Consider the following 26,499-nt stretch of genomic DNA (forward strand, 5'->3'; position numbering starts at 1 on the left):
AGGCGGAGACCTCCAGGTATCCCACCTGGGGGGAGGCAAAGCCAAGCCTGTTGTAATGGTACCGCATAGGGTCCAGGAGCTGCGCGCGACCATGCAAAGGGCGCCCCCCATTTAATGTGGGGAGCGGTCATTGTTGTGTCCACAATCGCAAGATCTAGTTCCTCATGAATCAATGCCAGTTCTTCAGAGCTCATTAGCATATGTGATCAGGGGTTTGGGGGGGGGGGTTGGTAACCATATGAATCAATGTTCACTTCCTGAACTTGGTTGCTATCCCATGACCGCAGACTGAGATTTCAAAATCTTGAGTAGTATGGTGTAATCCACAAATGTAGCCATCATCACTGTACATCTGATTCCAGATCATTTATGAATAAATTTAAAAGCAGAAGTCCCAATATAAATGCCATCGCAACACATTCTGCTTGCACCTTCCTTCTGCTTCGTTTAATCAGTCACCAATGCATAAGGAAATCTTTTTGTCTTAACACATGACTGCTAAATTCATTCAGGAGCTTTAAGGGAAGGACTTTGCCCAAAGCTTTTGGAAAGCAAAATAGATGATGTCTACCAGATTAGCCCAGACTTCACGCTTGTTCGTATGCTTTCAAAGCACTCCAGAACACATGGCAAGACTTCCTTTTACATAAGCCATGTGGCAGGCTTTAAGCCTGCCTTTTTATTTCATAATAAGGCACTCAAGGAAGTAATCAATGAAGATTAAAAGCCATGCAATCGTTTTATTTTATTTTAAATGTAAGCAAACCAGGAATGCTGCCAATAATCAGGGACACCAAGAAAACAGTCTAGGAGCTATTCAAGTCACAGACATGCCATGACAAACATATTTCTGCTTGCTGCCTAAACCTCACTCGGGGAGGAGCTAAGTTCACCTCTTGAGGCAGGAAATTCCAGAGTTTTGAAACTGCAGCAGGGAAGAACATCCCATGTTTCTGGCAACACCACGTCCAGAGATAAGGCACAGAACAGAGCCTCCCCAACAACGTGAGTGCGTGGGCAAGTGCACATGAGAAGTGTCCTTAGGAACCTACCTTAGATCTTCAGTTACCTTTGATGCACTTGACTCAGCATTATCCACACTGAATGGCAAATAGCTCTCCAGGGTTTCATATAGGATTCTTTGGGGAGATGCCAGGAATTGAACCGGGAACCTTCTGCATTCAAAGCAGATGCTTTGCCACTGAACCACAGAGTCCCTTTCAAGTAACCTGGTCTAAAGCCCCTGAAAGCTCAGAATGAGCAGAAAAGCCAGTGGGGTTGATAAAATTCCATTCCTTCTCAATATGGGGAGGGGATGCCTTTGCCACACCCTCCTCCCCTGCAAGATGAGGAGAGGTGGACTCTCCCACAGGGGCCATGTGGGCAACCACATGGGATGATGCGCCCTATAGAAGTGGAGAGCAGGCTATTTCAGCCCACTCCATAGCTGACTCCATAGCTGACTAATATCGAAGGCAGAGTAGTGTGTGGGCCTGTCAGGCACATTGGGGTGAACGCTGGCTGAGAAGAAGAAGAAGAAGAAGAAGAAGAAGAAGAAGAAGAAGAAGAAGAGGAGGAGGAGGAGGAGGAGGAGGAGGAGGAGGAGGAGGAGGAGGAGGAGGAGGAGGAGGGAGTTTGGATTTGATATCCCGCTTTATCACAACCTGAAGGAGTCTCAAAGCGGCTAACATTCTCCTTTCCCTTCCTCCCCCACAACAAACACTCTGTGAGGTGAGTGGGGCTGAGAGACTTCAGAGAAGTGTGACTGGCCCAAGGTCACCCAGCAGCTCCATGTGGCGGAGCGGAGATGTGAACCCAGTTCACCAGATTATGAGTCCACCACTCTTAACCACTACACCACACTAAGAGGGTCACAGTGTGCATGTCATGTTCATATACCCAAGAGACGCAGGTGGCGCTGTAGTCCAAACCACTGAGCCTCTTGGACTTGCCGATCGGAAGGTGGGCAGTTTGAATCCGCGTGACGGGGTGAGCTCCCGTTGCTCTTTCCCAGCTCTGCCAACCTAGCAGTTTGAAAGCACGCCAGTGCAAGTAGATAAATAGGTACTGATGTGGTGGGAAGGTAAATGACATTTCCGTTTGCTCTGGCTTTCATCATGGTGTTCTGTTACTCCAGAAGTGGTTTAGTCATGCTGCCCACATGACCCTGAAAGCTGTCTGTGGACAAACGCCGGCTCCCTCGGCCTGAAGCGAGATGAGCACCGCAACCCAGTTGCCATTGACTGGACTTAACCATCCAGGGGTCATTTACCTTTTACCTTTACCTTACCCAAGGAGTATGCAGTGAGGGGAGGAGTTCCCTCAGGCCTTGCTGGGTGATCACAGCATGCGCCTGGTAGCTGGCTCAGAAGATGGGGAAGCTGAAATGCCTCCAGCAATCCACCTCACTGCCTGAACCTCATTGGTTTTGGTTAATTTGGTTGAATCATTCTGAATATTCTCTAGTTGTTATATTTTAATAAATATAACCTGCTACCCATCTATCTTGTCTTGAGTCTCATTGGGTGTGTTGGCAAATATAGTATATGTGATTTTTTTTTTTTTGTTTTAAAAGGCATCATGGGGTCTTTTAAAGCCAAAAGGTAGAATAAATATACTCTAAATAAATAAATAGCCGTATACTTTTAAAAAAAAAAAAACAGCAACAACAAGAAGTTAAAACTTTAACTGCCACATTTCGGACAAGTTTCTAAAGTATTTTCAAAGGCAAATCCACAGAATGTGTATTAAGAGTTGCCCAGCCTTGATGCCAACAAGGCATTAATGATCATGGCTGTGGGACAACGGTCAGTTTTTGACATGTCTGTAATTGATTGTTTAAAATTGATGTTACCTTATCTCTTTCCTGGAGGATTGCAAAGTAGCTAGAGTTCTGCAACCAACTGCACTTTTTTTGTTGGCTATATCTCATTTCTGTTTGTAAAAGAACACTTGGGTAAATGGCATCTTGTTAATGAGACAATTAGCTCTAAAACATCCTCTCTTGTTTTCTAATTGATATAGCTGATCAGGTGCCTTCTTCCTCAACAGTGCTTCAGATGTGGGTTTCGCAAAACCATCCACAATAGAGGCAGATATAAAAATTTCATAGGAATCAGTGTATTGTGCAAGTTAAATGAATTATTACATAATTACAACAAAATTATTTCACCTATAGAAATAATCACACAGTTGTACAAAAAAAAAGATGATGCCACTTTCTAGCCTTACATATTTGGTTGAGATTTAAAAAGTCAAATCTAGGCTTCCACGCTAGAGAATGCAGCCTCTAAAAATAATGTGAAACATTTCATATCATAGAGATACAGTTAAAGTGCTCATGACTCTGCAAATGTTTGGCCATTTTGAAACATCATGCAAATAATCTTTTCAGAAGTGTAAAAAATAATTACCATCTAATAACTTATCGTATCGTATCGTATCGTATCGTAACTTCACTTAAAGTCACTCATGTGATTTTTTTTTCTGCATTAAAGACTATGGCATTACAATTTAATTAAAATGTGAATAAATCACAGAGAATTCACACTCTTGCTTTTGCATCTGCTCACTGGTAAGACAATCCACCCCAAAAATATGGTGCTCTCTTACTGTTTTTCTCCTTGGGAGATACCGTAATAATATGCATAGTATATGGAATTATCCTTTAAAAGGGGAATGAACAAGTATTGGACAAATGAAGCAGCTATTTAAGCTGTTCCAAGTGAGCCCTTATGTTTCAGGTTAAAACCTGACTACGTATAAAGTCTGCACATGGGAGGGGGAAACACAGTTTCCTTCACATTCGCTTCCTTCCTCTGTAAAACAATTTTTGGCTCAAGCATTCACATTTTGCCATTTGTCCAAGGAACTCACTGAACCAAACCAGAAGCTTCCTAGGTCCATGGCTAATCGCATCCTGGTAGAGAAGGCTCTTCCCAAGTGATCAAAAGTAGACATTCTTAGGGACTGCAATTCTCAACAGCCGCTTTCTGGGGTTATTCATGCAGCACACCTGGAACCATGCCTTGCACCCCTTGTTTGAACATGTTCAAGAGAACAGTGCCTATGTGGTCTTGTTACGGCCCTTCTGGTATCCAAGAAGAGTTAAAAAGTACTGGCAGCAAATGAAACTCTGAGGAAGGTGGTCTTCGGCTGGCTGGCATTTGGTACCGTACATTTTTCCAAAACTTTGTTGATGCCCTTTGAGACTTCTCCGAAAGGCCTTCTTCCCACCTGAGCACTCCATGTTTTTGTTTAAGGTATTTTAATGATTCTGGCATGTTGTCATAGTCTTTGATTTTATCCAGCTCAATCAGTATCACTTTAACTCCATCCCGAATAAGAGCGCTGTACACTGCAATTTCATGCTCAGAGGTCAGTCTCTGTGTGCTGAAACAGGATGAATCCGGTACCAACACGATGATCACTCTTCTGCATTGCTTCAGAGTTTCGTCAGCAACGCTGACCACCGCTGCATGTAAAGGAAGCATCAATATAGGTTAACTAAGGAAACATATGTACAACTAAATTTGTTTATAAATTAAACATTAAGACTGTTTAGTTTTTATGAAGAAACATCTAATTCAGGAAAAGACATCTGAAGGCAGCCGTTTAGGGAAGCTTTTAATGTTTGACGGACTACTGTATTTTAATATTTTGTTGGAAGCCACCCAGAGCGGCTGGGGAAACCCAGCCAGATGGGCAGGGTATAAATAAAATAATAATAATAATAATAATAATAATAATAATAATAATAATAATAATAATAATAATAATTATTATTATTATTATTATTATTATTATTATTATTATTATACCTCGGGTTACAGGCGTTTCAGGTTACAGACTCTGCTAACCCAGAAATACTACCTTGGGTTAAGAACTTTACTTCAGGATGAGAACAGAAATTGTGCGGCGGCAGCAGCAGGAGGCCCCATTAGCTAAAGTGGTACCTCAGGTTAAGAACAGTTTCAGGTTAAGAACGGACCTCCAGAACGAATTAAGTTCTTAACCCGAGGTACCACTGTATTATTATAGCAGTCAATTATGCAAACCCAGCCTTAGTCCTCATTTTCTTTGTCCCCGATCCTTAGAACAGGCAATGCAGACCATTCTTACCTGACAGGTAACCCTCAGAAGAAGCTATGCATTTCCCACTCAGACTGACACAGGAGAGGGAAAGCAGCAGAAGAAATGATGTATGAAATGCATAGGTGAGAAAATAACCAGATGGTGTTACAAGCAGAGTGGAGAACATTGTTGAAGGTTAAGACAAAGTGGTATTCAGGCAGGGGAATTCCACAGCCAAGAGGTCAGGGGCAGAACCCTTTTTTAAAAAGTGAAGGCAAAAGGGAGTCCTCAAGGCAGTACATGAAAGTGTCTGTCCAAAGGTAGAGGTCAGAGAGACACAAGAGAAGACAGAGGGATTACCACTGAAATATCCAAGAAGCGAGATGAAATGTCAAGAAAAAGGAAGAAAGTGGGTCAAGGAAAAGGCCTGAAACAATTATTGAGAAGGGATTGGGGTGGGCATTATGATGATCTAGAACCACAAATGTGGAGGAAAACCACATACACATTTAAATCAACACACGAGACTGCTGTATACAGAGTCAAGCCGTTAGTCCAATTAGCTCAGTCTTGTCTATATTGGCAGCAGCTCTCCAGGTTTTTAGCAATCTTAGCCTACATGGAACTGCCAAAGATGGAAACTGGGACCTTCTGCATGCAAAGTATGGGCTCCAACCCACACATGGTTGAGCATTGCCCCCAGCTTTTAAAGTGAAGTAAATAAAGTGGCATGAGATGGGTACCTAAGTGGTCTCCCATCCAGGCACTGACCAGAACCAAGCCTGCTTAGCTTCAGCAAGGTGGCTGAATAATGTATGCCCTCAGACCTTGCTTTAGGACCATAGCTTGTACGTATCTGATCTTTTTAAATTGAGATGCCAAGGACCTTCTGCAAGCAGTTGAGATACAATCATAATTTCAAGTAGTTTACCGCAGAGTTTGTCTCCGAACAATGCTCTATCAAACGTAAACACACTTCTTTAATATACATACCTTGGCCTGGCAGATCATCCCTTCCACATATAAAGAGCTTATAGCCACATTGCTTTTCTAAGACTTCAGGCAATGCTTTCAGGACAAAGATATCAGATGAATATGCACAGTTCGCTGAATTTTTGGGATACAACACATACGCATCGTAGAGCTTCTCATCTGAAACTAGAGAAAGAAAAATGTAGTTTAAAAACATTGTGCTTTCTAAGTTTTCCTAAAGGAAACAATATCTCATTCTTTCCTGTTGCTGGAGACTTAGTGTGTGAACCACCACTATGTGTTTGACTATATCAAATAAATACATACATACATACATACATTTATTAGTTGTACCCTGCCCATTGGACTGGGTTGCCCCAGCTACTCTGGGTGGCTTCCAACAAGACTGAGAAATTTTCACATATCTTTTTTTATACTATTAGCTCTTAAAAGAACCAAGAGACAAATAATACCAATGAAATCAAAATTACTCAGTATCCCAAAAGATTTAAGATCAAAGGTCCAGAGTCAGGGTACTTTAAAAAAAAAGGAAGAAAAAGAAGTATCTGCTTCTTATTAAACATATGCATGGTCTTCTAGATGTTGCTGAACAGCAAGCATAGCCAATGGTCAGTCCTGGGAGCTGCATTCCAACAAGGTCTGGATGACCACAGCTGTATGATAAGGCTTGCTATACTATCACAGCCCCTCAGCTGAAACTAGGCAAAGCATTCCAATCCCTCCTTTTTATAAAAAGCGTAGACAGAAATGGCGAGTGAAACATAATCCCTCATGGAAGCCTTCAAGCATTGACTCCTTGTTACAGTGGTACCTTGGTTCTCAAACGCCTTGGTACTCAAAAAACGTGGAACCCAAACACTGCAAACCCAGAAATAAGTGTTCCGGTTTGTGAACTATTTTTGGAAGCCAAACGTGCTCCATTTTGAGTGTTACACTTCCAATTTGAGTGCCACACTTCCATTTTGAGTGTTATGCTGAGGTCTGTCTGTTTTTGCTATTTATTTTGCGTTTTTGTTTTTTGCGGCTTTTTTGTTCTTGTTTTTGTGATTGTGTGGAACCCAGTTCAGATTGATTGATTGTGTGACTCCAGTACATGGTTTATTGCTTTCATTTTATGGATCAATGGTCTCATTAGATAGTAGAATTCATGTTAAATTGCTGTTTTAGGGGTTGTTTTTTAAAAGTCTGGAACGAATTAATCCATTTGGCATTACTTTTTATGGGAAAGCACGCCTTGGTTTTGGAACGCTTTGGTTTTGGAACGGACTTCCAGAACAGATTAAGTTTGAGAACCAAGGTACACTGTACAGTGGTACCTCGAGTTAAGAACTTAATTCATTCTGGAGGCCCATTCTTAACCTGAAACTGTTCTTAACCTGAAGCACCACTTTAGCTAATGGGGCCTCCTGCTGCCGCTGCACAATTTCTGTTCTCATCCTGAAGCAAAGTTCTTAACCCGAGGTACTATTTCTGTTAGCGGAGTCTGTAACCTGAAGCGTCTGTAACCCGAGGTACCACTGTACAGCAAAATTTAGAAATGATGGGGAGGAGAAACCCTTTTGTTTCTCATTGACCACTAGATGGCATCAAGCTATTGAAAATACGGCAGCGGACTTACCTCCCTTACCGAGAAGAACCTGGCAGGACTCCCGATACCAAAGCACAATGTCCACTTTGAAAAACTTGTAGATGAGCAGAGCTGCCAGTATAAGAAGGAGCGGGGAAACAAGACCTCCAATCAAATAACCCTGAAAGTTTCGCGCTGTATTGGCAAAGGTAAAACAAGAAGTTAAAAGAAAGTGAGGCAAATAAATAATGGTGCACAGTGTCATGGCGACAGGTTGCATAAGAAGTTTGTGCCCACATAAGAAGAGGACTCTGGATCAGGCCAATGGCCCACCCAGTCCAGCATCCTGCTCTCACAGTGGCCAACCAGATGCCGGTGGGAAAACTTGCAAGCAGGAGTCAAGCCAAGAGCAAATCTCCCCTTCTGTGGTTTGCAGCAACTGGGATTCAGAAGCCTCCAACTGCAAAGGCAGAGCATGGCAATCATGGCTAGTAACCCCTGATGGTCCCCTTCTCCAAGAATTTGTCTAATCCTCCTTTAAAGCCCTCCTGCTTGGTGGTTATCACTGCCTCCTGGAGGAGCAGGTTCCATAATTTAACTATGTGTGAATAGTTGTCTTTTTTCTGTCTTGAATCTTCTAATGTTCATCTTCATTGGATGTCTCCAGCCTCTCGCCTTATGAGAAAACGTATCCAATTTCTCCACATCATTTTCACCTAAACTTAAAAGTCCCAGCTGCTGCAATGTTCCATCATAGGGGAATTGATTATTTTGCTTGTCCTTTTCTGAACCTTTTCCAACTCTACAATATCAATTTTGAGGTGAGGAGACCAGGAATGTAACAGTGGTGTACGAACAGTGGACTAGGGGGACAAGGCTAGTCCCCGAAATGTTCCTGGTAAATTAGAGTAAAGATAGAGAGACCCCTGACCATTAGGTCCAGTCGTGAGCGACTCTGGGGTTGCAGCGCTCATCTCGCTTTATTGGCCGAGGGAGCCGGCGTACAGCTCTGGTCATGTGGCCAGCATGACTAAGCCGCTTCTGGAAACCAGAGCAGCGCACGGAAACACCATTTACCTTCCCGCCGGAGCGGTACCTATTTATCTACTTGCACTTTGAGGTGCTTTCGAACTGTTAGGTTGGCAGGAGCAGGGACCGAACAACGGGAGCTCACCCTGTTGTGGGGATTCGAACCACCGACCTTCTGATCAGCAAGTCCTAGGCTCTGTGGTTTAACCCACAGCACCACCCGCATCCCTAAATTAGAATATTAAAGTATTAAAGCCTGGCACCTCCTTCCCAAAGCCCAGAAAGTTTGTGCCCAGCTTGGAGGGGCTGGCATGATAATCCCACAGGGTCCAGGAGCCTTCCTGCCAACTTCCCCAAGCCCACCCGGCTGCTTTCAGCATTTGATTTTCACCACCCCGGAATAATTCCTGTGGACACCTATGACTACAATTCTTTCCCGTAATATCGCCTGCCCAAATAGAAGCATTTTTTTAAAAAAAATCTAAAACAAATGTTATTGTGTTTCTGATGCCTGCTTTGTCCCTTCACTTGTTGCACTAGCTGTGTGTACAACAGAAAACCACACAACTTGCGGCTGCACAACACCATCTTATACGTAAAAAACTTACCTGGAGGTTGTAGCATGATGTATACAACTCTTGGAGCAGTTCTAATAGACCATACAGTGCAGAAGTATTTTTTGTAGTGTTTAGGTTTCACTACAGAAATATTAAACTTTTCTCTCACTAGCTGAAGTTCTCCATTAGGTGACTTATCCCTGGTGGCATTAAAAAAAGCAGAAAAAAATAAGAAACATGAAAGTTTAACAGGGCTTATTTGTATGATGTTGTGTCACACTTTTCTTGAACAAAGGTACAAGGATTAAAGATAGAGAAACTGTGCTTAAATGCTGAGGGGAATTATTAAATTTCCTGGTTTCAGCAAAAAGCCACGTTCCTTCAGTTCCACTATGAATCATCGCAGTATCCAAATTACGCAGAAGACGGCCTTCTTAGTGACTGCTCCCAGACTTTGCAACTCCCTCCCTAGAGAAGTTAGACTGGTTCCCTTCTTGTTATCTTTCTGCCAGCAGGTGAATACTTCCTTGTTCCAACAAGGGAATTGTGAATTGACTGCTTTTAATGAAAGAGCTGTGGTGCCATGCTGTTTTTTATTGTAATTAGCTGTTTGATTTTAACAGGATATATATTCTAACAATGCTTAATTGTTTTTAATGGTTCTTTTTTAAACATGTTTTTAGCTGCTCTTATTTTTACCTATATGCCACTTGTATTTCCCTCTCCGGGGAAAACAGGCATAGTATAAATAAAAGTATAATAATAATTATAAAATTAATTCTTGATAATTGGTCGGGCGACGCTGTCCACAACACTTGGAAGGCACCACATTAGATATCATGCAACCTTACAATGATTTCAATGACTAGTCCCATCAAGTAACCCCCAACTTGTCTTAATTCCAAAGACCAAAGGAAATTGAGTTAGTATTTACAGAGACTGTGTGAGTGTTGCTTTTAAATCCCGAGTAGAGTTATCCTCAAGGTTCCAGGATACATATGGTTCGTCCCAAATACCCGACGAGGCATTACAGGTCACGGCAATACTGGACCCTAAAAACATGAAAGAATAATTGCAAATAACAGAAACTGTTAGGGTGTAGTTTAGGACCATGAAAAAATAGTTTCATATTAAGTGCAGTAGTTGCTTACCAAGTTCTACTTCAACTGAATTATTGTTTGGATAAATGATGTCCAGCGGTATTCTCTTCGGAGGTGCTAACAATGGAAAGAAGTGTTAACAGAAACAACAAATCATCGTTGCACAATCTATTCCTCATTGCTCTGCTAGTAAGTTCTTGATATTATTTTCTAGTTACTGCGGACTGTCGTCCACTAGCAACCATTTAATTCACTACTCACTGGAAAAAGCCGCTTCATGATGTATATCCAGATACAAGTAAAACATTTATTGGCAGCCTAGAAACAAAGGTTTATACCTAGTGGTTGCACCAACAGATGGCAGTTTGTACAACCAATCTTCCCCTTCACCTCCTGAAAAACCTTCCCAGACAACCCTCTGAAGAGGATTTTGAAGGAACTGCAGGGGGTGGGAGACTGATTGGTGCAAGCTGTCTTCACTTGTGCAACTGTTGGATACAGTCCAAAATATATGCATCTTGACCGGACATTACATGCAAGTACATCACAAATGCTATTAATACTTCTGAACAAAATCAGACTATCTTGATGCAAACGTTCTGCACATTTATGTCACAATACTTTTCGTTAAGATTCAAGACTCCTCTCTAGAAAAGACGGACTTTTTGAAACCTAACATAGATACGCTTAACTGAACATTAACTCCAAAAGCAGCCAGAGTCAAATACCACTTTAAGTGTTCAACAGATCCAGAAGCAGCATGGGAGTAAAAGGACAAAGGAATACAACAACAAAAATATGATCTTGCCCAGTGCTGTTCAGGAACAAAACACGTTTGTTTTAACAATGCATTTATGATGCATTTGTGGCATTATTAGATAACCTTCATTCTGTAGCTTACCAATAGTATTTTCAGGAAAATTCGGAGATGTGGCAGCCCTAACCAATAAAGTATCAAGAACCAAATATATATATTAACTGCTTTATATCCCATCTTTCAGGATATAAACTCTTCCAAAGCATTTTACAAATAAAACTAAACTACATTTTAAAAGCCCCACAAATATCTGAATGTAAGATGTCATCAGGGTTCTTGACACAGGGCAGGTGGCAAGAAGGAATAGTTTTCTTATTTGCTGATACGTGGACTTGCACAATGGCAGCTAGCTCCCATTAGGACTGGGGGAGCAGAAGGGACGAAGGCCAACAGTAGGTAAAACCACAAGCCAATGCCAACAAATTCTGTTTGTCCCCATCCTCCCCTGCTAAGAAATGTCAACCCTGAGATTAAGGAGGAGGAAGCAGAGGGTGTGGTCTGGATGCAAGGAAGAAGGAAGGCAGATGGTCTTAAGGGAATGAAGGCTGAATTAGTGGCACAGTGTCCCATTTGCTCTAATGGACCAGCTGCAACGGAACTGGTAGGGGTGGGGAGGGAAAGTCTAGCCAGAGCAGGCTGGGAGGTGGTCTTTCCCGGCTTCCCTCTTACACAAACTTACCAAAAAGCGTTAGACTAATAGCACGAGATACATTCAATTGTCTTCCCAGATAGGTGTATGTCAGCTGGCATATATACACTCCTTTGTCTTTCTCCGTTGCATTTTTAATTGCAAGGAAATCCTCAAAATGGCTAAATCTCCCATCTTCAGGTAATCCAGGAGTGCATGCCTGAAATATAAAAAGAGGCAGAAAAAATATTATTAAAAGCTGAAGGCAACAAACTTAGTTCATTTACAGGACCCAAACACAGACTGGCACAATAAAAAGCAGAGAAATGTAATCCACAGAATGCAGACTCACAAAGCTAAGGACAACTGTTGGGAGGGAACGGAGAGTTGCAAATAAGGATATATCTCCATGCACAAAAGGTATTATTAAAGGTAAAGGTAAAGGTACCCCTGCCCGTACGGGCCAGTCGTGACCGACTCTGGGGTTGCGTGCTCATCTCGCTTAAGAGGCCGGGAGCCAGCGCTGTCCGAAGACACTTCCGGGTCACGTGGCCAGCGTGACGAAGCTGCTCTGGCGAGCCAGCACCAGCGCAGCACACGGAAACGCCGTTTACCTTCCCGCTATAAAGCGGTACCTATTTATCTACTTGCACTTAATGGTGCTTTCGAACTGCTAGGTGGGCAGGAGCTGGGACCGAATGACAGGAGCTTACCCCGCCGCGGGGATTCGAACCGCCGACTATACGATCGGCAAGCCCTAGGCACTGAGGTTTTAATAATAATAATAATAAATTTTATTTATATCCCGCCCTCCCCAGCCGAAGCTGGGCTCAGGGCGGCTAACAACAATCAAAATAGTCCAACATTCTAAAACATTCATTATAAAATTAATTAAATCAAATTAAAATCAAATTAATGGCAACCATCAAGCAAAATTTTGTGCAGATTGCCAGAGGAGGGGGTCAGGCTGCGCCCTAACAAAAGGCCTGGTGGAACAGCTCTGTCTTGCAGGCCCTGCGGAAGGATGTCAAGTCCTGCAGGGCCCTAGTCTCTTGTGACAGAGCGTTCCACCAGATTGGAGCCGCGGCCGAAAAAGCCCTGGCTCTAGTTGAGGCCAACCTAACCTCTCTGTGGCCTGGGATCTTTAGGGTGTTTTTATTTGCAGACCGTAAATTTCTCTGTGGGACATACCAGGAGAGGCGGTCCCGTAGGTACGAGGGTCCTAGGCCGTATAGGGCTTTAAAGGTTAAAACCAGCACCTTAAACCTGACCCTGTACTCCACCGGGAGCCAGTGCAGCTGGTATAGTACGGGATGGATATGATCTCGCAGCGAAGACCCCATAAGGAGTCTCGCCGCAGCATTCTGCACCCGCTGGAGTTTCTGGGTCAGTCTCAAGGGCAGCCCCACGTAGAGCGAGTTACAATAATCCAGTCTGGAGGTGACCGTCGCGTGGATCACAGTGGCTAGGTCAGGGCGAGAGAGATAAGGAGCCAACTGCTTAGCTTGGCGGAGATGAAAAAATGCCGCCTTTGTTATAGCTGTAATCTGCGCCTCCATAGAGAGGGAGGTATCGAAGATTACACCCAAACTCTTAACGGACGATGCTGGCACTAATTGCACCCCCGCAAGAGATGGGAGTTGCCCCCTCGATCCCATATCGCTCCGTCCCAGCCAGAGGACCTCTGTCTTCGAAGGATTTAACTTCAACCGGCTCCCACGTAACCATCCAGCCACAGCTTCCAGACATCTGGTCAGTGTATCTGGGGCCGGGTCAGGATGGCCATCCATCAACAGATAGATTACCCACAGCGCCACCCGCGTCCCTCAAAAAAAAAAAGGTATTATTAGCAAGGTATTATTATTCATAGGGGGGAGATTGGTTCAGAACCTTCCCAGGCTTCAGGTGCCTAGGGGTTCAAATAACCAGAAACCTCAACAAACTATACCTCCACAATTACAAGCCCCTGCGGTGACAAATCAACAGAGACTTGAGGAAATGGAACAACACCAATTTCACCCTCTCAGACAAAATAGAGAAAAACTACACTCATTTATTTTCTCTCACAAAAAGCCAAGAATAAGCCCCAAATACCTGCACCTCCCCTCCTCCAAAGGAGGATGGGGAATCCCCAACATAGAATCATATTACATCACCAACCAAGTACACCACATAATCCTGTATATTCAAGAAAACGAGATGAAACAATGGGTCCACTTGGGAGATAGACCATCAAAATCATCCTCACAGCAACATACCCATTTCTCCAAAACAAACTAAAGTAAATACCCATAAATATTTATGTATGAGATGATCCACGTATTTTTGTTCATGTTTTAAAACTACTTGGAAAAAAATTAATAGGCGTCTTACTAGCCAAAAGCCACATGTACCATATTTTGAAGTTTGTACCAGAAAACAGTATGAACTGCTCATCCAGCAACAACCATGCCATCTCTCACCAGCAGAGGGAGAGAAGGGAAACAGAACTATTCCACTGGCCCTACTGAGACTTCAGCAACCTTTGGCTCATCTTTTCCTTAAACCAGATACAGGGAACCTTTGGCCCTCCAGATGTTGTTACTCTACAGACTCACATCAACCCCAGCAAACATAAGCAAAAGCCGGGGATGATGGGAGCAGCAATTCACCAACACCTAAGGGGTCAGAGCTTCCCCAACCCCTGCCTTAAACTATTCCTATTTCAGCTGGTTGTTATTAGAACTTGATGGCCTATATCTAGTGCTTGAGTTTGCTCCCTTCCTCCTCCTTTTGTGCTATGTCTTTTAAGTTGTAATGTTTCATGCAAGACCCACAGAGGGTTCTCCAAAACTAAATATGGCCCACCACCTGAATGTGGTTCCCCGCCTCTGACTTAGAAAAAAAGATACCGCCAATAAGATAAAACATTCAAAAGGCTGTTATTACACAGAAAGACACCAACCTTGGACCACTGAAGTGGAGTCCTTTCACTTTCAAAATTCTGGAGGTCGGGACACTTTAGCTTTCCAGTATTATGCAAATGTATTCTTTGTGGATAAACGTAATTTCTATTAAAGCATAAACCATCATCGTTCTTGAAAACACGGAGCTCCTTCCTATCTCTTGTTGAATTTCTGTTATGAAAAAAAGGGATATCAGTACATCTATTAATTGTTAAGAGATACCCACAGGATACTGGCCTTATATCAGCATTTAATGGTTAGAAAAACATCATGAGCATAACCAGATCTGGGTGCACTTTTTAAAACAGTAAGATGTGGAATTGGATCACAGTTCAGCAGACAAGAACCAACTCAAAATAATAATACTCAAGAAGTGTCTGGTTGTTTATGTTTAGTTTGTTGTTCCAGGAAGTAGAAGAAGAAAATATATTAAGGACAGAATATAAAAATGTGTAAGGGATGGCTTAAGAGGCAACATTGTGGCCAGGAGGTTTGGTTTCATGGTGTTCATAAAATGCCAGAATTAGCTGGAATAACATGATGTAACAGTTCTAAAAAAAATTACTGGGGGGAAACAAAAACAATCCTTTTGTGTACATTGGATTGTAGCCAGTGCTGCCATTTCACATGCACTACAGACCTCCACTTGTGCAACAGAGCTTCCCGTTGTGGACCCTGTGGGGCAGAATTTGGGGTGCACAGAAAGAAGTTGCCCCACTGTGCACCACTTACAGAGACACTTACTTTTGCATCCTGCTCTTTTTTCCAAGAATTGTATTTTACAGCCTGAAAACTATAGGTTGTTAGGTTATTAGACTGAGGTCATGTTCAGATGGCCAATTTCACAAATCATGGCTGAAGCCACATACAAACATGATGGCTGCCTGCTAATCCCTTTTCCGATCCCTCTGCATCATGCATCTTCCCGAAGGGCCTGCAAGACAGAACTGTTCTGCCAGGTCTTTGGTCGGGGTTCAGTCTGATTCTTTTCTTTCTGTATAAGAACAAGCATTAAAGAGGCCTCCTAGCCCGCTCACAGGTCCTTTATAAGACCAGTGGTAACAGTTAGCCCTGGAGAATATTAACCACTCTCAGTGCCATCTGTCCAGATTTTAATTTCCTTTGAACTAATTTTACGATGTATTTTAATTAATTGATTGCCTGTTTTTATGTTCTTTGTATACTGTGTTAGTTTTATGATAGTAGCCGCCCTGAGCCCGACTCCAGCTGGGGAGGGCGGGGTACAAATAAATTATTATTATTATTATTATTATTATTATTATTATTATTATTATTATTACATTCCGAGCAAAGAGAAGAAGAAGAAGAGTTTGGATTTGATATCCCGCCTTTCACTCCCCTTCAGGAGTCTCAAAGCGGCTAACATTCTCCTTTCCCTTCCTCCCCCACAACAAACACTCTGTGAGGTGAGTGGGGCTGAGAGACTTCAAAGAAGTGTGACTGGCCCAAGGTCACCCAGCAACTGCATGTGGAGGAGCGGAGACACGAACCCGGTTCCCCAGATTAGGAGACTACTGCTCTTAACCACTACACCACACTGGCTCTCAAAGAGCATGGATTGCATTCAGCAACAGTCCCCTGTTATCTCCAAACGGTGTGCATCAGGCTTTAAATAAACTACAGCGACTGGAGAGAAATAAAACTTACCTCCTGTATCAATTTTACTAAACATAAGGGAAAAAATATAGTTGACTCCAATGCACGTTTTATTTCAAAGAAGTCGGTTTGCTCAGTAGGGTTTATACACAGCCTGCAGATTGCTTCTCACTTCAACATTACACAATTGAAGCCCCCCAAAAATTGTTAAGACAAAACCAGCAAAATTCTAAATTTATGTTTCCCTATCATTGCTGAACTCACTCAAGTCAGTACTATAGAACCTAGCAGATACTTTCAAATTGAGAGAAAAAACATGAACTTTGCAGAAACTTACTGAATGCGACACTCATAAAATCCGGAGTCTTCTATCACTGCAGGGCTAAACCAAAGCCTGTCTCCTCGTTGATGGATCCTGGAGTGGTTATCCGTAGTTATGGGTATATCACTACCGTTTATGTGCCAAGTCACAGAGTAATTGGATTGTTTGGAAGACAGCAGCGGACAGCAGATGACCCCAGGCTCCCCTGCACGCACATTGGTCGCTAAGCGTACACCTAATGAGTAAATTGCATATAATGTGTGACAAATGATGTACTTTGCTAGTGCAAACAGACACACTTGCAGTAAGCCTGAAAATTCACAACACAGCTCCCCATCATTCCACTGTGTGCCAACTCATTTGTGCTAACTTTGCCTTTCTTCCTTGCGCCTTGCAATTAGCAACGCTGCCCAAACTTACTATCTAGCTAGCACAAACTCGTCCAACTAATAGTTTAACTTGTCCCATGAGTGCTCGGATGCATTATGAAACTAACAGCACTTCCGTGCCCCAAATCATTCTCCGGCTCCAATTGAATCTGAAGTGGTGCATTGTCAGTTTACCTGCATCTTCCCCTGTATTCCCCACTCCAAACCCAGGGTGGAAAACTGTCTCCTTCTATTTATCTGGCAACTGCTACAGCTGGAAAATGGGACTGGAGGCTTTTGAGAAAGGCTCCCTTCCTCTAGAGCCTGGAACATGGGAAGACTGCAAGCAACAGATAAGCCTTGCAAGGGCAGGATTGTTATTTGACCCTGTTTCATTCCCAAACAGCCAAATCCTAACCACGTCTACTCAGAAGCAAGTTTTACTCCAAAGTAAGTAGGGTTAGGATTGCAGGCATAGAGAATGCAACAGGGCCCTAACGTGGAATTGGGGGGTGGAGCGTGTGGAGAAGTCAAGTTTACTGAGCCAGCAGAGGGGGTGCGTATATGAGTATCTGCAAATCACAGCTTGTGCGACGCAGCTCTCAGAATTTTAGAAATGCAAGCATAACACTATGCAATACACGTCTGATGCATTCTTAATGCAAAACTGGCAACATTTAATTGAGAATGCAATTCAGCTTCTTAACAGAAACACAAAGAAGAGCCCAGGAAGCCAATTCCGCACCCCATTCGTTATCAAACAAAATATAATCGCTGGTGATGTAAAATACAGCAATTTAATGTACTCTTGAGTGTTGGCGCACCTGCTGCTTCTTTAAGAGTTTTGAGATGAGAGGAATTTTGCTTGAGATTTTCTAGAAGGGTTCATGAGAAGTTCACCTCTGAATATTGCATTCATTGAGCAAAGTAAGAGGCACTACAGTATCAAAGTATATACAGGCAACAGCCAGTATGACAGTATATATAAAACATAAAATTAAAAGGTTTTTTGAAAAATAAATGGGTTTAAGAACAGCTCTTCCCATTTTTGCTGGGAAAAGTGCTGCATTTTGAGAAACTGCAACCCCAGTTGACTTATACATCATGGCGGGTGGAAGGAGAGATAGAAAACTGTGATGGATGTTCATCACTTGACTATAGGTTAACTAGTGATGCATATACACACAAGTGAAGCGCTACAGACCTCAGACACAGCCTTCATTTTCCCTCACATGCACTGGTTTTCACCTGTGCTTTTCAAGTTCGCGCATTCTCAGAGTAATTAAGCAAGCAGGGAGAAATAAAGTAAGAGCTATGCACCTGCAAAACAACGCAAACAAACCAGCCCCTCATGGAAGCGGCACTTATATTTGTGTAACTTTGTGGAGAAACTAGATGGGAGTATGATTACATCCACCGTGGTGTAGCTAAAGCAAGCAAACAAACAAACAAATAAGAAACATAAATTTGACTTACAAATACTGGATGAAGAATAAGCCAGACAGATCCAGCATAAGAGTTGCAACGCAGATATCATCTTCTGCTGGAAAAGGAAAGGAAAGATATTCGGGTCTGCAATAGCTTTCTAAAATTCTCTGCTACAGCCAAATTGTTCACAATCTGTATAAAGGGGGAAGGATGACATATCCGATGCTAGGACTAGTGCATTTAGAAGAAAGTCAAATAAACTTGAAGTCCACAAAAATTACTAGTGCAGCCACACTTACCTACCAGCCATCAATGGTGTAAAAGAAGAAACATTTCGTAAAGAGCCCTTTTTGATCACCTGGTGTATGAAATGAATTTGCTTTCAGATCCTGGACCCTTTGTGTGTCCTTAGGCCAGTTACCATCTCTCAGTCTAATTTACATCAGAGGGTTGAAAGGATTTTTAAAAAGTGATACTTCCCACCATGCAAACGGCTATTTGAAAGTTCATGACAAGCTTGGCTTCTGCCATACCAATCTATATGCATTCACAAATTGAGAGATATTAGTAATTTCCAGGCTGCATCAACAGCTCAACCATTGCCACAATCATTTTCAGCAAGAAAACAGACTATTGAACCCCCATTTACAGAAATACTGGAAATTTCTTAGCTCTTTGCTGAGTGGTTTAGGTACACAGGAACCTGACCACATACACTGCAGCAGATTCACCCAAGCTGGTGACCAGATGCATTGAGATACAAACTCGCATCAGCCGCAGTCAGCGCAGCCAAAGACCGGGGCTGGTGTGAGTTGTGATCCAACACATCTGGAGGGCACCAGGTTGAAAAACACTACCTTGTAAGAATTACTGCCACAAACAACATTCCACAGCTGATCATGACACTTCCCTGCATTAGCTCCTACCCAATATTCCACATTCACAAGAGCTGCAAATGTGCTGCATGGGAGATTTCGCGTCACTGCTTTTTCTGGGGGAAAGTAGTGATCACTGCTAAACATGCTGTATATACTTTGGGCGGTCTGGCCTTCACAATCCCATACCCTCCAACATTTCTCTGATGTAAACAGTTACATCCCCGCCAACATTTCTCCAATGAAAATAGGAACATCCAGTGCTATTTTTCTAGAAAAAGTGGTGCTGGAACTCACCACGAACACCCCCCTTGTTCTCTTAGAACGGCCATGGTGCCCACCTGAGAAGTGCCAGAACTCAGTTCTGGTGAGTTCTGGCTATAAAAGCCCTGGGCATGTCCTATATCCTCCAACATTTCTCCGATGGAAATAGGGACATCCTAAGGTAAAGGACATTTCAGGATCAAATCAGAAACCGGTATGGCTTCTGTAAATCCAGGACTGTTAGCCAGGAAAATATGGATACTTGGAAGACCTAGTCTCCTTGGACGTGTATAATAAGAATAAATTCTGCTAGCATTGTTTTCTTGTTGGCCAGAATCAACAAAATTAGATTTCCTGTCAAGTTTCATTCTACACCATGGGTAGGCAAACTAAGGCCCGGGGGTTGGATTCGGCCCAATCACCTTCTAAATCTGGCCCACGGACAGTCCGGAAATCAGCGTGTTTTTACATGAATAGAATGTGTCCTTTTATTTAAAATGCATCTCTGGGTTATTTGCGGGTCATAGGAATTCGTTCATTATTATTTTTTTCAAAATATAGTCTGGGCCCCCACAAGGTCTGAAAATGTTTGCTGACCCCTGTTCTACACAGCTGGTATTGAGAGGTCCTTCATTCTTGGAGATACTTTGGATCTGGTACAAGACAAAGATGCTGCCAAACTAGCGAGGAACAGTAACTACAGTGCTATCAAATCAACTTAAATGGAAGTGGGAAGCCACCAACAAGGTTCAACAGGGTCACGTTTAATTTCAAGAGAGGAAAATTCCTCCAAATGGTGGAGATGCATTATAATGACGTTGAAAGGGAAAGTATTCTGGAGTATTGGAAGTTATTGAAAACCACAACAACAGAAGCTCGTCTGGAGTGCACACCATGGATTAAGAAATAAACCCAACAGGATGTGTGGTTAGTAATGCACGTCAATAGAGCTGCAAAAGCCAAGACTCTTTTCTTTAAAAAGTGCAAGTCTAATCTAAATAAAGAGGACAAAAAAAGAGAAAATAAGCTCTCCTAAAACAAACACAAGTTACCAGTGAGGCACATGAGAAGATATTTGAGCATATTGTTAGGGGCACGAAGGGGGTGGGGAATACAAATTTCTTAAAAATCACAAGCAGTGAGCGAGCCTGGGAGTGTCAGACCATTAGAAAAACAACTTCGAAAAGGACTTTGGAGAGAAACAGAATATTTGCGTCTGATTTCTCTGAAAAGGATGTTGGATAAAAATAAGATTAAAATTTTAGGGCTAAACACCACATTAAAAGCCAGCCCTCGGTCTGGATAGCATCAGGAGTTCGTAAATAACATAAAAATGTGAAGCAGTTGGTCATCTAATGCTAAAAATGTAAAATGTCTTTAAACTCAAAATCCTCACGGGAGGGTTGGAAGGCAACCAATGTAGCACCAGTTTTTAAGAGAGGTGTGATGAAATTATAAGACTTGCAGTCTAATTTCTTTCCTAATAAAAAATGGCAGAAAGCAGGATTAAAGTTAAAATCGGTCAACCTTGGATAATGAGGTTTTGCTTACTGTGCTGTGTTACTGGGATGTTAGGAGATTGTAAGCCACCTGAAATCAAACTGCAGTGTAGTAGTATTTAGTTGTAAATAAATGAAACGTACAAATGCCCTTCACAAGCGGCCTGATGTCCATGTTCCCTAACACTTAGTACAAAATGTCAAGTGAAAAGCCACTGTTAGTATTTTGTCCTCAGCCTGCTCATGGTTAACTCCACTCAGCCTTCCTTTTGCAAAAGGGTAGTATGTTTTTCAAAGCAGGTATTCAATAGGTGCTGAAAAGTTGCCACTTTTGCTTCGGCTTACACACACACCAGGAGTGCCACCTTGGCCTTGTGAACGTGGGTGCCCGGGGTCATGGGTGCGGTGCCATGCAGTATGCATGCCCCCTGCATCCAGATTTGTGGGTGCTTAGCCCCTTCATAGGGAATTTTGTGGGTGCCCAAGTGCCCAGGGCCCCAGGGAGTTGGCACCCATGAAACACACACAATGCTCTTCCAAATGTAGCTCTACGGGGGGGGGGGGGAATTATTAAGGCCTAGCACCTACAAATTCAGCATTGACTCTTGAAGTTTAAATTCTGACACAACAATTTCAAACATGATTTTTTATATTAAAAAAAAGAGTTCTGGAATTCTGGAATACTCACATTTACTCCGCATCCACTGTGTTCCAACTGCTGGTTTGGGAAGCAGCTAACAGGAGATGTTAGCAACAATCCATATCTATGCTGTATTGGTCACTGACTTTCAGAACAGCGCTCTTGGGTTAATAGTCTGGAGGCACCAAATCCTTTCCCCCAAATTAACAAATGTCAGTGGCGTAGCGTGGGGGGTGCAGGGGGGGCCGGCCGCACCGGGCGCAACATCTGGGGGTTAGGGTTAGGGGATGCAAATCCACGGGTTAGGGGCGCAAATCCATGGGTTAGGGGGCGCAAATTACTTGCCTTGCCCCGGGTGCTGACAACCCATGCTACGCCACTGCAAATGTGTATGTACAGAATGTGCAGCACTGCATCAAGATTGCAGCCACCAGGCTCAGCTCCCTTCCACACACATTGCCTAAACCTCACTCAGCTTATCTACAATGGTTGACTATCACATGTAAGTGGCACCTCAACACACAGAATCCAGCGTGCCCAAGCTGACTAATACAGCCACATTACCTGGCACAGAGTCATGTGAGGACCTAACCCATCCTAAGTTGACATTCCTCCTTACATCCAACACGTGCAGACTAACCACAGCCCAGGCTGGATAGACACAATCCAACTGCAAACTTTACAAAGGAGTTACAAGAAATTATAGCCTTGCACTTAGCCTTGGACCTTAATTTGTGCTGTTTATTCTGTCAGCAGTTGATTTATTAATGCCTGGAAAGAGATAGCCGGCATTCCATAAAACACACGCAGTGCTCTATGCTAAATAAACCAGAAGCAGACATTCTTCTTTTAGAAAGGTGATGCTTAAAAGCAAACTAGGACCCCCCATACAGTGGTACCCCGCAAGACGAATGCCTCGCAAGACGGAAAACCCGCAAGACGAAAGGGTTTTCTGTTTTGGAGGCGCTTCGCAAGACGAATTTCCCTATGGGCTTGCTTCGCAAGACGAAAGCCCATAGGGAAATCTCCGGGGACCTCTTTTAAATGCTGGTGGTGGGGAGCAAAGCCTTTCCCCCCCCCCCCTCCGGCCTTCAGAAGAGGTCCAGGAAGGCCAGCGGGGGCCGAAAGGCTTTGCTCTTTGCTCCCCCCTGCCTGCCTTCCCGGACGGCTTTTGAAGGCAGGCGGGGAGGCAAAGACTTTCGCCCCCCGCCCGCCTTCAGAAGAGGTCCAGGACCTCTTCTGAAGGCGGGCGGGGGGCAAAAGTCTTTGTCCCCCCTGCCTGCCTTCCCAGGGGCTTTTACATCGCCCCGGACAGCGGAGAAGTCCTCCGCTGTCCCGGGCGATTTTAAAATGCCGCCCGCCAGCATTTTAAGATCGCCCCGGACAGCGGAGAAGTCCTCCGCTGTCCCGGGGTTTTTTAAAATGCTGGGGGTGGGAAGAAAAGCCCTTGTCCCCCCCCCCCAGCCTTCAGAAGAGGTCGGGGGACAGACTGTCCCCGGACCTGGTCTGAAGGCGGTTTCCATAGGAACACATTAATTGATTTTCAATGCATTCCTATGGGAAACCGTGCATCGTAAGACGAAAAACTCGCAAGAAGAAAAAACTTGCGGAACGAATTAATTTCGTCTTGCGAGGCACCACTGTACACAGTTTCAATTACTATTATTAAAATGAATATCACTATCAAGTGAGTCACTAGTTTGTTTTTAATTTTTAAGCCTTTATTAACATTATTAGCAGGTCACTTGCGACATAAAGGTGAAGAGCAATAAACCACTGCAAGCTTAGAGCTTGCACTTCAATTCTGGATAATCGAATCTTAGAATTGGAAGTAAGCACATTCATTACAGGAATGCAACTCACAATAGACCCCCATACTACTTTCAAGTTTCACCTTTTTACCCTGGCCTTTGTCACTCCAAATACATATCCTGATTGCAATTTGTTTTAACAGATTTTTTTTAAAAAAATACTGTTGTAACCTGGAACCTTATAGTTAAGGACAAATGAGAAATCCAATAAAAATCATTCTGCTTCTGATAATCATTGATTTAGCAACTAGAACTTCAGAATGTCTAACACACAATGTTGGTCACATTCACAATCTATGCAGGCCACATTCAAGAGAAAGGCAAGCCATAGTTCAACTGGTTCCCCTCCAGATGTAGGAGTGGTCAAAAGCAAGGCAAGAGTAAGTTAACAGGGAAAGTTCACTCAGCACCTCATAGCTACCATCACCCAGAAAATATGCAGCAAAGTCAACAATGTCCCATTTACACATTGCACCAAAATAGCAAACAAGAACTTTAACTCTGAGAGACACGAAGGAACAAAAGAAGCTAAGGCTCACTGGATATATATAACTGAAAACACTTAACACCTGCACCAGAGAGAATGTAATGGCATGCTTGGATTTTCAATCACTTATGAACTTTAAATGTATTGCCAATGCATCACCCATGAATCACTTAATAGTTCCGAGCAAAGACTTAACATGCTAGCCATCAAGGACGAGAATCACTCGGTTCTTGTTTGGGGAAGGGTGGATTTAAATTGCCCACACCTACCAAGTTGTCATACTCAGAACAGACCCACTGAAATCAATGAAGTTAGCTTAAGTTGTGAATTGCATCAGATGTGCTAAACCTTTGGCCCTCCAGATGTTGCTGAGGTACAACTCCCAACATCCCAGGCCATTGGCCATTCTTGCCGGGACTGATGGGAGTTGTGATTCAACAACATCTGGAAGGCAATAAGTTTCCAGGTATTCAAGTGATTTTAACTTGGAGTAGACCCATGGAAATTAATGGACCTTGGTCTTGTGCATTAATTTCAATAAGTCTACTCTGAGTTCGTTGAATACCATCCTATGTTTTTAACTTTGTGAAACTGCCTCCCTCCCCAAATTACTGGACCAAACCTATGGAGTCAGCTGCATTTGGAATAGGTATGGTATGGACAGAAATAAGTTACACATCATATACCAAATACTGCCATTTCCAAAGACAGGCCTTGCATTGGGGGAGATCAGTTAGCATTCATAAGTCTAGGAGAATCAAATATGCCATTTGGAGATGGGTTGTTGCCAACAGAGTGGAATTTAAAAAACTGAGATTTTTGGTGCTTTCCCTCTCTCTGAAAATCATAGGGACTAGCAGCTTGTTAAACGCAATCCCTTGATTCTTTAGAAGGTGCTTCTTTGAAAAGGAGGTATCTTGTCTGATGTCCTTTTGCCCACTTTAGTAAAAAGTCAGAAAAACCCTCAAAGGGGTAAAAACCATAGTTTGCTCGTGGTAGAGAACTCGAGAGGATATTAACAGGCCCCAGTCGGAAACCAGATTAGATTTCTAACCTGTTTGGATCCTGCGTGTTTCTAAATCCACTCAGGTCAACTTCATAAAGGGCCTCTTAAGCCCATTTCGGGAAAGTGTCCGTCAAGGCAGGCTGCTGAAAAAAAGGGAAACAGCTCTGTACACATTCAAGACTAACAGCAACCTGCCTAAACAAGACACCTCTATAGAGGGATGCCCAGTTGGCTTCTGTCTGACTGTCTGTCTGTCTGGGCTCCTCAGAAATGACTGCAGCTGAAGCTCCCTTTCTCCACCTGCTGATCTGCCCCCCTCAAAGGCGCCAGGAAAGGCAACGGCGAAGCCCGCGGCGGAGGCGAGAGGAACCCGTCCGGTCTCTTCCCCGCGGCTCTTGGAAGAACCTGCTGCCCCCTCACGCCCCAGGCCAGCCTGTCCTCGCGGGCAAGAAGAGGCCGCGCTGCCGGGTCCAAAGCGTGACTCACCCGGTGCCAGGAACTTGCCCAAACTCTTTCCCCACACAGCGCGCTCCTCTTGTACTCGAGAAAGAGCCACGCAAGACGGCTGCGCCTAATCCTCATACAGAGGCGAGGCGGCGGCGGCGAGCTGCCCCCCTCGCGGACTCTCAACCCCTCAGCAGCCGACCCAGACCCGCGCGCCCAGCGCCTTCTCCTCACCTGGACTCTCCCGGCCGGCAGCTTCGCCACGACTCGCCTCAGGCACCGAGGGCCGAGGGGAGCTCCGCCCCTGCCCGTTAAGGCGAAGCCCGCCCCTTGGCGGCCCTGGACGCTTGGGCGGGACGGAGGAGGCGGTGGGTCGCCGCTGCCAGAAGCGCCGGGGCTGCTCTGAATCACCCAGGCGCGGAAGAATGGACTCGGATCCCGGATCCTGGTTCAGGGAACAAGCCGAGTCTCGCGAGCTTGATCCTCACCTGCCTGGCTCCTCAGAAATCAGCCTTAGGGACTGGGCGAGGAGAAGAAGAAAAATTACTTCTTGTTGCTGTTTAGTCGCTTAGTCGTGTCCGACTCTTCGTGACCCCATGGACCAGAGCATGCCAGGCACTCCTGTCTTCCACTGCCTCCCGCAGTTTGGTCAAACTCATGCTGGTAGCTTTGAGAACACTGTCCAACCATCTCGTCCTCTGTCGTCCCCTTCTCCTTGTGCCCTCCATCTTTCCCAACATCAGGGTCTTTTCCAGGGAGTCTTCTCTTCTCATGAGGTAGCCAAAATATTGGAGCCTCAGCTTCAGGATCTGTCCTTCCAGTGAGCACTCAGGGCTGATTTCCCTAAGAATGGACAGGTTTGATCTTCTTGCAGTCCATGGGACTCTCAAGAGTCTCCTCCAGCACCATAATTCAAAAGCATCAATTCTTCGGGGATCAGCTTTCTTTATGGTCCAGCTCTCACTTCCATACATCACTATTAATTCCATACATCACTGAAAATTACTATTATGTATTAAATTTGTGGAC

The 26,499-nt window shown here is 43.8% G+C and overlaps 1 protein-coding gene across 1 annotated transcript in view; it reads right to left on the reverse strand.

Moving 5' to 3' along the window:
- The window catches only part of LOC308588519 (uncharacterized protein), a 51,346-nt gene extending 25,672 nt beyond the window's left edge, over positions 1-25,674 (reverse strand). Inside the window, exons 1-11 of the mRNA XM_081196927.1 lie at positions 25,513-25,674; positions 18,493-18,559; positions 16,664-16,883; positions 14,709-14,880; positions 11,816-11,984; positions 10,371-10,436; positions 10,154-10,271; positions 9,271-9,419; positions 7,685-7,828; positions 6,067-6,231; positions 4,082-4,474 (exon numbers count right to left, since the gene is read on the reverse strand). Coding sequence (XP_081053053.1) covers positions 4,082-4,474; positions 6,067-6,231; positions 7,685-7,828; positions 9,271-9,419; positions 10,154-10,271; positions 10,371-10,436; positions 11,816-11,984; positions 14,709-14,880; positions 16,664-16,883; positions 18,493-18,559; positions 25,513-25,608 — 1,759 coding nt within the window. The 5' untranslated portion in view covers positions 25,609-25,674. The remainder of the gene's footprint in view (positions 1-4,081; positions 4,475-6,066; positions 6,232-7,684; positions 7,829-9,270; positions 9,420-10,153; positions 10,272-10,370; positions 10,437-11,815; positions 11,985-14,708; positions 14,881-16,663; positions 16,884-18,492; positions 18,560-25,512) is intronic.
- Between the last annotated feature and the right edge of the window lie 825 nt (positions 25,675-26,499).

The sequence above is a fragment of the Podarcis bocagei genome, assembly GCF_964188305.1.
Source record: "Podarcis bocagei genome assembly, chromosome: 6".
Taxonomy (NCBI): Eukaryota; Metazoa; Chordata; class Lepidosauria; order Squamata; family Lacertidae; genus Podarcis; species Podarcis bocagei.